The sequence below is a fragment of the Squalius cephalus genome (genome assembly GCF_949319135.1).
Source record: "Squalius cephalus genome assembly, chromosome: 2".
Classification (NCBI taxonomy): Eukaryota; Metazoa; Chordata; class Actinopteri; order Cypriniformes; family Leuciscidae; genus Squalius; species Squalius cephalus.
The window spans coordinates 23,720,000-23,732,345 of record NC_137123.1 but is presented as its reverse complement, the minus strand read 5'-3'; the positions used below and the strand labels follow the sequence as shown (position 1 = coordinate 23,732,345).

Here is a 12,346-nt window from a genome sequence, read left to right as displayed (position 1 = left end):
GTTATCTCTGTGTAGGAAATGTCTCTGTACACATAAACACTGGCTTGCGCCTCTGTCGACACCATCACCTCAGCTATTCTAAGCTTCTCTCACACTCTTAGCAGATTCTCACACAGTTGGACTTTTCATATTCATATGCCAAGAAAATCATATTTTGAGATACCGACATCTTGAGTATTTCATCAACATAGGTTGAAAACAACTTACGTCACAGGACAAAGTGAATATGCAACAGTTCCTGCCCTCAAGAAAGAAGCTTTAATTATCCCCAAAAATTAAAAGCTGCATTTTATAAAGCAGGAAAATGAATGTGCGTAGAAGTGATCTCGCTGCCATTTATGTAATTGTGTAATCTCAAAGGATCTTTTAAGTAAATAACAATGATAAAGATCAGGCTCTATTAAATTATCATGTCAGACAGACTGTAGTCTGCAGTGCAGCCTTTTTATAATTCATGGATCTGGTATACATCACATTAGTTTCTCTAGTGCAACAATTAATCATAAGCAAATCAAGACTTATGTCATGATCAGTACAGTAGTGAAAAAATCAGGGACAAAAAGGCACAGTGAAAGAAAATAAAAGAGCATGTTCTTTTCTTTCCTTCTTATTGTTTTAAACATTGACAAGGTTGTAAGGATTTATAAAAGGTGCAGTAAGCGATTTCTGAGTTGATCTGACCAAAGCACCAAAACACACCAGTAGCCAATCAGAAGTAAGGGGCGTATACACTCATTAGAGGGGAGGTATCGGTTTGTGTTTGTGAATTTGGAGGCGGAGCTATCAAGATAGGGGTGTGATCCTTTTGGGTATATGGGCGTGTTAGTTTTAAGTGATTTCAAATATCAACAGTGTTTCTCAGAAATAGCTTACTGCACCTTTAATAGATAATCTAATGCTTTGAACAAGATAACTAATTAACTACTAAAATTCATTTTCAGTAATTAAAATACAGCTGAAATATAATAAAATATAAATAAATACAAATAAAAAACTACAACTAAATTAGAAATGTACCCTCTGCAAATAATTGAAATAAATATGTTTGAGTTGTACTAAAATTACAAAAACTGAAATAAAAATAATTTAAAGCTATATTAAAATGAGAAAAAGCACATGAAATGGCTAAAACTTAAACTAAAAGAAAAAAGAAAACATGAAATTAAAAGCTAATTTGAAATATTAATAAATACTATAATAGCAGTCCTCTGTAGGTATGTGGGTAATGGTATATTAATAACATTAAAAAAGTCACTGCTTGGAATAGATTTCAAGTCATGCAGATAATTTTTATGGTGCCTTTTTGAAGCAAGAAGGCTTCAGTCCCCATTTATTGTAACTTCGTGGAAAAATAACATAAAAAAGCAACCAGTATATTATTTTTTTAAATCTCCTTTTGTGTTACACAGAAGTCACATCAGTTTAAAATGACCTATCCTATAGGGGAGAATACATTTTCATGTTTTTGGCTGTTCTGTTCCAATTCAAAACAGTCAAACTACAGTTTTTCAGTCTCTTGTGTAATCACTTCTTAATCGACTGCTACCTATTCATTCACCTGCAGTATTCTTACTGTAGTATAGGTCAATCATGTTTGTAGGAACAGAGACAAACAGAGTACTAGGTACATAACAGAGAGAATAACAGTCAATCAACACAGTGTAAAGGAGACTAATTACAGGCCCAGTAATGTGGAGGCTGAGCAGAGCAGTGTGTGTTCACTGTATGCTATACCACACACACACACATCTATATACATGATGTCTGCCTCTGCCCCACACTGTATTGTATATTCAACTCCAGTAGTGACTTTTCAGTAATTAAAAGGCTGGCACCTAATTTCTTCGGTCAGCTTGATAAATCTGTTTATCTACCCATAATGTGTTTGGCCTCTCAAGGGAAAGTAACACTGTGATCAGTGTGTGTTTGTATTAAAGGCCCCATGGAATCAACATTTCCGTTTTATGATTTTAGTCCATGTATATATCTGAGAATATACTATTTATTAAGAAAAAAAACGTATGCACTTTAATAAAATAGTAGTCTTTCTCATTGAGAAAGACTACTATTTTATTAAAATGCATACGTTTTTTTTGAAAAAAATTAAATTCCTTGTGAATTAAAAAAATTTAATTCCTTGTATACTTTGGGCTTAAGTGGTCAAGGTTTTGCTTATTAGCATTGAGAAATTCTAATTCTTTAATTTTTTTCATTTCGATTTTAAATTGGAAGCAGCAGTTACCCTCTGCTTATTCACCATGATACAATGAATTAATAATGAAATGTATGTAAATATTAATACAAAACAACTGACCACCAATATGTCTGAAAGAAAAACATAGTAGGTTTTCTGGGGTAAAAGCCTGTTCACAGCAATAACGATAACCATAAAGATATAACTATAGGAGATCGGGTTGGTTAATGATAAGCCCATGGCAGTTTTGTTGTCTGTAGCTTTAAATGCTCAAGCTCAAGGATGGATTCTGATTGGCTGTCATTGTTTCAAGGATGGATTCTGATTGGCTGTCATTGTTTTTATCGTTTATCAGCTGGAAAAAAAAATATTTCTAAAAGTGATTCCAACAAAATCGCTTCTTTGTGTTGTTGTTTGTTGTTATCCTCATAATTGTGGTGTGGACTCTGCTATTCTTTAAAGAATAAATCATTTAAACTATATATTTATCGTAGTAGTTATCGTCCTTGGTGTGAACGGGCCTTTTATCAACATAAATAATTATTTAACTATTATAAAATAATAATTTCTAAAATTATTATTCATATTCATTAATTATTTGTAATGACTTATGTAGAGTTAAAAAATAAGGTTTTAGTGGAAAAATATTGGTAATTCTCACTTTGTTTTTCACTAATCACTGACGGACCTGCCGCAAAAGTTGAAATATATCCAAAGCTCAAATCAGATCCGAAAATTCAGCATATGCGAATGACTACTCTTCATTGGAAATAAATGACTTCTGATCTGTCATTTGTCAGAGATGGTGGAAAGGTGGCTTAAACGGAACGTTCACCCAAAAATGAAAATTCTGTCATCATTTACTCTCCCTCAAATTAGTTATGACAACTCTATATGATTTTCTTTCTTCTGCTGAACACAAAAGAACATACCGGTATTTTAAAAAATGTCGGTAACCATACAGTTGATGTACCCCATTGACTTCCATAGTTTTTTTTTTTTTTCATACTATGGAAGTCAATGAGGCCCATCAACTGTTTGGTTAACTTCAAAATATCTTCTTTTGTGTTCAGCAGAAGAAAGAAAATCATATAGAGTTGTCATAACTAATTTGATGGAGAGTAAATGACGACAGAATTTTCTTTTTGGGTGAACCAACCCTTTAAAACGTGTCTAAACAGACAAAAGATGTCAGACAAAAATTTAAAAAAGGCCAAATGCCGATGATTGATTGGCCAGGTCGATATGCAAAATGTATAGGTTTAAAGAGAACACAAGTGGCAGAATCAAGCAAGAACAATTAAATAACCAAAGCAACATGACATATTTTAGTATTTCTCCCGCAGTCTGCCTTAATCAAAACTCTCCTAGTGTAGCTTACAGTCTTGGAGCTGACTGAACCAACTTCACAGGAGAACATGAATACAAATTAAACCACCAGCCCAATAAGCTGATATCTAAACTCCAATATGCTACCAGCAAAGCACGCTGAGCTTTCAGATTCACACTGTGAAAATTCTAAGTTCGGCTGTTAGAAAGTGCTCTAGTTTGCGTCTGCTAATGAACTAATATTTCTCCAATGTGCACAAACCTCTATAACCAAAAACAAATAACAATCGAATAATAACTCAACTTGAGGTCATCCTCATGGTTTAACCTGAAATGTAAGACAGAACTCAGTCTGAGTGAAACTGACAGAGTGTGTGATAACCTCTGTGCCGGGTTACTGCCACACGGCCCTTATCTAAAAGCAACGGATTAAAACTGCTCTGATATGATGTTGCCGGTGTTGTGCAAGATACAGTCCTCCCAGAAACCAGTTTTGCTTGGACTCCAAAGGGGTAGCCGTTTCTAATGCCTGATCAAATGCATTTGCTGTTCTCATGATGTAGCTAATCCAAAAAGTCCAGTTATACATTTGTAGCAGTGGTTATCAGACAGCAGGTGATGTTTTTATTACTCAGAGTAAGTCTGCCTTATCATTCAATATCAATTCCCCTATGGAGAAAATGCCTGGGACTTTTACTTCCAAAACCAAACTGTTGCACAATGGGGTCTGAGAGACCAGATTCTATGGTGGTGCTGCTCAACCTTGCAAGACACCGGTGCAGCTGGCATACTAGGTTCAGCTTGTATTCAAAGAATTCTAAAAAAAAAACCTTGAAACCTTGATCTTTCAATGAATACATACTGGTTTCTGGACTAGTTTCCATGGGAACAACTATTGGTTGGCTGTCAGACAGGTCTTTAGACAATAATGCTTTTTTATTGCTACAGCAAAGAATGGATGAATAGTGCTCCGGGAGTTTTAAAGAACATTTTTACTAATACAAATTTCATTCAGATTATATTCACAGAAGGTGAGATGACTAATACAAGGTGTTATGGAATATTGGTTGCATAATACAGAATGAAATGAAATGAGTACAGATGAGTACAGTGAATATAAAAGTCTAAATAAAAAAATAAATCAATATTTTTTTTTTCTATATTGCAAGCTATATTTAAAAAAAATATGATATACACCTATGAACTAGACATCCTAACTATTTAACTAGTCAGTTGTTGGACAACAGCATTTTAAATGTATAAGGCATACAAATTAGCTAAAACAAGACTACTAATTGACTGCATGAACATGAATTTTCAGAACTGAAGGAAATTCTCTACAACTTACAAAGAGCAATTCGAAAACATCCGCATTTTCTATTTACGTTTGCAATGGCTGATGGATGCAGGCAGGGCATCAGAATCAAACAGATGATGTGGACTGGAAATAGGAGCCATACATCTGACATGTAACATTCCTCGACACTAATGCAGTGACAATTACTTCAAGCGCACTTAAAAATAGCAGTGAAGGGCTGATCATCAGCTCACGGTGTTCAGAATAGTAATGATTATGTAAGGCTGTAAGCAACACACGGTCCCCAGACAATATGAATGATAATTAGATACAAGCAACAGACGAAACAAGAGTGGTTAATGAGATGAAATTAGAGGAGGGTAAAAACAGGCTCTTGGAATGCTAGGAAGTATAAGATTATTAGCTTGACTAAATTGGTTTAGATCACAGTGCAGAGATGTACATGCTATAGAGTCACTCGGCCGACCCTCATAAAAGTGGCAGGTTTATTTGTACATGCTACACAATGCACAAAGAGATGTCTAGATGATGCCAACAAGCTCACGTCTTCAGATTGTGCCTGTCCTGTAATTTTGAGATCGGTAAGACAGGATAGGTCACAGAGAAAGACAGAGACGGCAGAAAGAGAACATTAGCAGAGATTTGTATGCAGAGGTGATTATATGAGCCCCCTTATGAACAGAATACTAAACACACACACACAAACACACAGTATATCGATCCGTCATTCACACAGCCCTCTTTAAGATGGATACCATAGGGCTGCAAGATTTGTAGGGAAAAATTCTGAAGATAATAGCAAATGTGATTTAAAATGTGAATAAAAAATAAAGGTATGCAGGTATGCTGTGCTTGTTAATATCCAGGGCAGCATAATTTGGCCAAAATGTTGTGATAAAATGATAATACAAATATTTATTATTATTATTATTATTATTATTATTATTATTAGAAAATAATACATATTATTGTAATATTTCACTGCAAAATAAAAACAATTTAAGAGCAATTTTGAAATATATTTCAGAAAAAAAAATATAATGAATTTTATTTTACGATTCAACTGTAAAATTACTAATATTGCATGGTGCTTTCCCAAATGCATGTTGAAAGTGCAGTGCTCTCCGCAGTGATTCGCTCTGAAACAAACAACGCATATATTTGACTAAATCGCAGAAATGGTTTTATTTCGATTCATTGTGCAGCCCTATACTATGGCATCACAGATGGGCTCTGATTGCAAGACAGATGAATTAATCATGATCCACAAACCTACGTTTGCATAATAATGGCTGCCATGGACATTGGCTCTATGAATATTCACATTTAAAACAGCTGAAAAGGACATTGTGACACAAATGAGCATCCAATGAATTCAAGGATGATCTCTATAATATGAAGCATGCAAAAATTGCAATGTCACACAACAAAGTAGCTGTTGCCAACAAAGCAAGCCTAGGCTTGAAAGTTTAAAAATGTTTTTAAAAGCCTTGATGATAAAAATTCAATCAGTTATCATATAGCCCACTAAGTCAAAATAGTCTGAAGGTCTGTGTTTAGCTTGAAAGCTCTAGAGGACATAAACACGATAAACAAATAAAGAAAAAATCAGCAAGTGAGAGAAGAAGCCGGTCCACAGAAGAAGAAACAGAGATCAGACGGCGCTAACAAGATCGAGGTGACAGTGAGAGGGAAAAAAAGAGAGAATGGAAGAAGGGTATTGAGGGTCAAAAAACAGAGAGGTGAGAGAGAGAAAAGAGAAATAAGGCCTCTTTCTTTCTACCTGCCAGCAGTGCGTGACCGGTTTCTCAAGAAAGCTCTAATCCACAGGCAGCTACAAATCAATCACAGCGGGTGTATATTTCAGATGAAGTCCTGCTGAGAATATCCCACTCCACATGAGTCTCTAAACTCAGACCACTCCACAAGCTCAATTGGCCCTCTCTTTTGGACATCTATGTTCAGTATATGAAACAAAGCTCATTTTGGGAGAAGTGATATTTTATTTGAATCGGGGGGTAGAAAGTTAAGACCCTTTGTGACCACTTATGGCTTTAACCTGGGGCTTTAACAAAGGAAAGTGACATTTTACAGTAATTTTGTTCTTTACAACCAATATACCATCAAAAAGCATTTACGGTTAATATTGTCATGCTACTCTGATACCTGAAAACTATCATAGCAACAGCAACTGTCAGTGTATGTCATTTTCTGTTTATTTTTTTTGTCAAAAAGAAAATCAGATGTTATGAAATGTAACCATCAAATGGAATTAAAAAGGCTTAGTGATATGCAACCTGCCCAAAATATTGAATTTGATGGCTTCACACTGCTTAGCAAGCATGAGCCCATATCATGCAATGAAATACACTAAGTTCAATCATGACAGCTCTGGGCATGTTATTGAATATGGCAATGTTAATTCATGTATTTGGTCTTGGCGGACTAGATCTGCTGCTTTTGATTATTGCTACTACTGCTGCTGCAGAGCAAGTATGGGCTTGCTACAGCTAATATATACACAGACATCCTGCGGTGAGCATGTAAGATATGCTGCTGCTGCTGCTGCTGCATTAATAGACATACATAAATTACATAGCAGATCTAGGAAGGTGGAGCTGGGGGAGGTGGAGGGGTTCAGAGCAACTCTGATAATGCGCTGCAGGACTAGATTACAGCGAACCATGGAACAGAGTATTTAAATGTTGAACAAGCAGTCTCATTGGCTGTAGGATCAGCAGAGACCAATGAGCTTGTGCCCTGCGGAAATGATGCAATTGCTAGCGGATTGCATGTACAGGACCTATCAGCCTGCGCTCTCTAGAGTTTCAATAAAATATTTATCTGATGGACTCCATTTATCAGTTTCTCTTTGTGTTACCTCCATTATGGCAGTGACATTTTACCATGGTAACATGAACATGTATTTGTGAGTTTCAGAAGGAGCTGCTACAGAGGAATAGAGATGGCAAGTTGGTGACAGTGCCATTATAACAGCAGAGGGGACTGGTGAAAGACACTGGCAATTAGAGGCAATGGCCCATAGGGTGGTGTTCCAGTTCGTATCAGATCTTAGACAGAGGCAATAAAAACATCTGCAGACCACAGGAGTGCAAGCCTTCAGAAAACAGCATTAAATAGGCCATATGCTGATATTTCATTTGGAGTCTGGGCTAATTCAAATTCAATACTGATTGCAATTCACAACATTTGACAAGTGATGCCTGGAACACCTGCAAAATAATGCTAACCCTCGGGAAACACAAGATAGAGAGGAAAGAAATGCAAATACTGCTGAACTGAATGAAGGAGCAAACATTGATCAAATATATGCTGCCTTGCTGAGGATAAGACTTCTTTTAAAGACTTTTAAACGGTACAATACAAACTTTTAAATGGTAATGTAGTGTTCTGCATTGTTATGTTTGTATCCAGTTAAGCTATACAAATGAACAAGTATTTGTTATGCCAATAAAACACATTAACACTAGAACTACCAAGGCAGTCATTTCGACTGTTTTAAAATTTTGCAATGTAATAACTTTGTTGAAATAAAACAAATGTAACTATAGGACCCTGAGTTTTCCTAAATGTGTCTATATTTTATTCTATTATTGTTATTTTCTTAAAATTACAAGACACAAAAGAGTTTTGAGTATTTCTACCTTGAATGGCCATAACAGTCATACTGACCATATGCATTTGCATACGACCGTATGACCGTATGCATACAATTTTCATTGTAATTTTACAGCATGATATTTTTGCTCACTAAAACAAATATTGGTTACTAAATCAGTTCGTTTTCTCACAGTTTATTATATTTTCATATTCTTTTCCCGTGACGGTTTTGGCCAGTTTGGGGCATAAGCGTTTCAAATGTGCCCATAAAGGTTTTACCTATGCATTGAAATGCATTTTGGCAATGTTTTTCTAAGTTATTGTATTCTAATATCCAAGGATGAATACATTTGTTTTCATTTTACAAAGAAAATAATAGAAAATTGATCACTTTCAACTTTGTATCTGTAATTACAATAGCTGTTCTGTGGTTGTCGATTAACTAATACATTTTCACATAGGCCTACATTAGAATTAAAATGTAGTGTTCTGATGTTTATTATTACCTATCCTAACATTACAGATCCATTTATTCTTAGATTTGATATAGCTTATTGAAATTATATGCAAATAATATATGAGCCGTCAGAATGACTGTGATGGCCATTATAGTAGTTATAGAATTCCGGTAGTTCTAGTGTTAAACTGAAACAGCCATGAACATGAAAAGTCTGCCAGAAAGCAGATAAAATCTGACTGGAGACATACTACAGCGATGCTACAGTTGCTGGTTTGTTAACTGTCTTGCTCAATTGCCTTGTCTAAATGAGGCTAACCCGTGGAGCTGTCAAAAAACGAAATCTAGCATTTCTTCCTATGTGAAAGTCCTGCTTGATCCACAAAGCAACTTCTGTTTGAGAACCCTTGAGTGAATCAAGTATTTGAGCAAAAACGAGGTCCTAGCAGTCAAGCACATTTCTCATTTTTTCTTTAAAGAATCAAAGCCACTTTTTCTGAATTTAAGAGGTTGCTCATGAAACAAGATGGGACGATTGCAACTTACTGTTGTTTGTGTGAGAGCTCTTGCTCCTTATTAACCAGATCTTGCTTAAGGCTGGCCAGCATCTCCACTGATACGTCCACTTGCCGCGAAAGCTCTGTGGCCTTGTCCTCCAGGTCTTGTTTCTCCTGACAGAGCCTCTCACTCTCCAGCTTTGCCTTTTCCAGCTCCGAGCTTTTCCTCTCCAGCTCCGCCTGCAGACGGCCAACACGCGCCGAGATCTTTTGCTCCACCTCTTCCGACAACTTCTCGAGCCTCTCGTCCAGCTCGAGCCTCTCAAACGCTCGAGCTTTCAACCGAGCCAAGCCTTCCTCATAAGCCGCCTCCACCGCACTAGCCGCCACATTAGCGGCCACCGCCACAGCATTGTTCCCTGTGGAGGACAAGGTGTCGCCGGAGCTCATGGCTGTCTTCACCAGGATCTCGCCCAGGGGAAACTCCACATTAGGCAGGTAGCAAGCAGTAGACGTGGGGGCAAGACCAAGCTCTTCGCCAGAGCAGGGCAACTCGCGGTATGGAAAACGAGATTCGGCAGCGAGGGCTCCGTCGGCCACTAGGGGGAGCAGCGCAGCAGCGTCGCATACGCTGTTCGACTTCGACAGCACATACAGGGTCTCGTAGGTGTGGTTGTACTCCAGATGGGCGCGTAGAGAGGACAGACTTCGAAAGCGCTTGTGTTCCCCACAGCGAGGACAACGGTACGGCAGGTCCAAAGAGGCCATTCCACGCTCCCGTGGCTGCCACGATGGAGCAATCTGCTCACGCCACCAAGCGCTGCCAAGAGCAAGCAGGGACAGCGGCCGGGCACCACAGAGGACCACTCATCTCAGATCCGCTGGGATTGCTACAGGCTGAGCGAGGAACAGGGGGTCATCACACATGCTCCTTCTGAGTCACAAGTTCTTCAATTAGTTCTTTAGTAAGGTCTTGACTGCTTTTAGGCCTCTTTCTGGCACTTAATCGGTCTTCCTCAGGGTCAAAACCTTTTGTCCTAGTAAAAGAGGGAAAGGGAACAACACAAAAAAATGAACAAATATTAACTAGGTATGCATTAAATGCAGTAAGTATTTTGGCATATAAAGCAATAAATGATCATTATAATTGTAAGCAGATATGCAGGCAGATATCAGTCTACATTTTGTCAATTTAAATTTACTGTATAGCGCTTTTCACAACACATGTTTTTAAATCAGCTACAGATATGCATTATGTTAATGATGCTAAAGGTTCTTCATGAAGTGTTACTGATGTTACACTGTGTTCATCCGATTACATTACTTGCCCACCGCCACACTGATGTTTTGCTTTTTTATACAAATAAAAACCATTTACTTCAGTTGGACAATGGACACTACAATTATAAACTGAAAGCATCTGCTCTGCTCCATACAGCAAAAAATGCAGAGTCGCAGCAGGAGTCAGATTTGACTTGATCACCTGAAGAAAGTAAGGAGAGATGAGGTGACTGACAAGACGATGACGGAAGATTTGGTGCGCAACAGAGCCTAAGCGTCATTGACAAATATCTTACTGTGTAAAATGTGCGGTGCAGCTCACAAAGTAGGCCTACATGTGATCGCGAATACGAAAGCGAAAGTCAAAAGTGACCTTGCATTCAAAAGCTATTTCAATATCCACATATTGATAGCAGTTACCTGATTTCCACAAATTATAGGCCTATACGCAGAGTATGTGTGATCGTGAGTACCAGTAGAGTACAGGTAATACAGGTGTTGTTGAAAGTTTATGTACTCGTATGAAAATTTCTTCACCGTGACATCCCTAATGGAGCCATCAATGCCAATAAAGAACCTTTATATTTAAGAGTGTATTTATAGCAATTACAAGTCATTAATTCATTATGGAGGTCTGAAAGGTACGAAATCTGTAAGTCTTTGTTTAATTTATTACAATTTTGTGTAGTGACAATCCTAAATATGTTTGCATGCAGATAAACTGGATATATTCTTATTGAGCAATAAATTACAAATACAAATGTATGCCTACTATGAACTAAATATGAACTTGTAGGCCTAATGATTGTCTGTGTTCCATGGATAAAACAAATCAGACAAGCTCGGAGTTAACATTTTATTACAAACATTTTGTGCTTATCAATATGTCGCCCAACTAGAACTATCCTATCATTTGGCTGTAATTTATCTGTTTAAATATACTAGTCTATTTTACTTATCAGACCAATACATATGACATTAAAAGGACACATTTATGGGCTGATATCAATGACTACCAATAACATGCATCCCAATTTCAATATGATTTTCCAAGTACTGGAATCTTTGGACACAAAAATGTCTTTCTGATTTTGATATTAAGCAAACTCAGTGGGAACAGTGCAGACATGGTTGCAACCTGACGAATATAAAAAGCTGATGTCAGCTCACTGGAGGCACACATTTATATTTGTGTATTGCAATTTACTGCAAAGATATAATTAACCATGGATTAAATATAAATCTGTTCCTGAACTGGAAATCATTCCTTTTGTCAATTCTAACATCCTTAATTTTCACTACTCTGCATGCAAGAAGTAGCAAAATGAACAGTGGTGTACAGTGGTAAAATAACCACAGGACAATTTAAAGAATGAGTTGAGTAGTAGGCCTGTCAAACGATTAATCGCGATTAATCGCATCCAAAATAAAAGTTTGTTTTTACATAATATATGTGTGTGTACGGTGTATAATTATTTTCTATATATAAATACACACACATGCATGTATATATTTAAGAAATATTTGCATGTATATACTGTGTATATATATTTATATTATATATAATTTATATTATATATAAATATTTTATATATAAATAACACATTTTTCATAAATATATATGCATGTGTGTGTATTTATATATAGAA

At 36.7% G+C, this 12,346-nt stretch overlaps 1 protein-coding gene across 1 annotated transcript in view; it reads right to left on the bottom strand.

The window, feature by feature from the left end:
* fbxo41 (F-box protein 41) overlaps nucleotides 1–12,346 on the bottom strand; it is a 57,717-nt gene that overhangs the window by 35,845 nt on the left and 9,526 nt on the right. Inside the window, exon 2 of the mRNA XM_079897769.1 lies at nucleotides 9,466–10,453. Coding sequence (XP_079753895.1) covers nucleotides 9,466–10,184 — 719 coding nt within the window. The 5' untranslated portion in view covers nucleotides 10,185–10,453. The remainder of the gene's footprint in view (nucleotides 1–9,465; nucleotides 10,454–12,346) is intronic.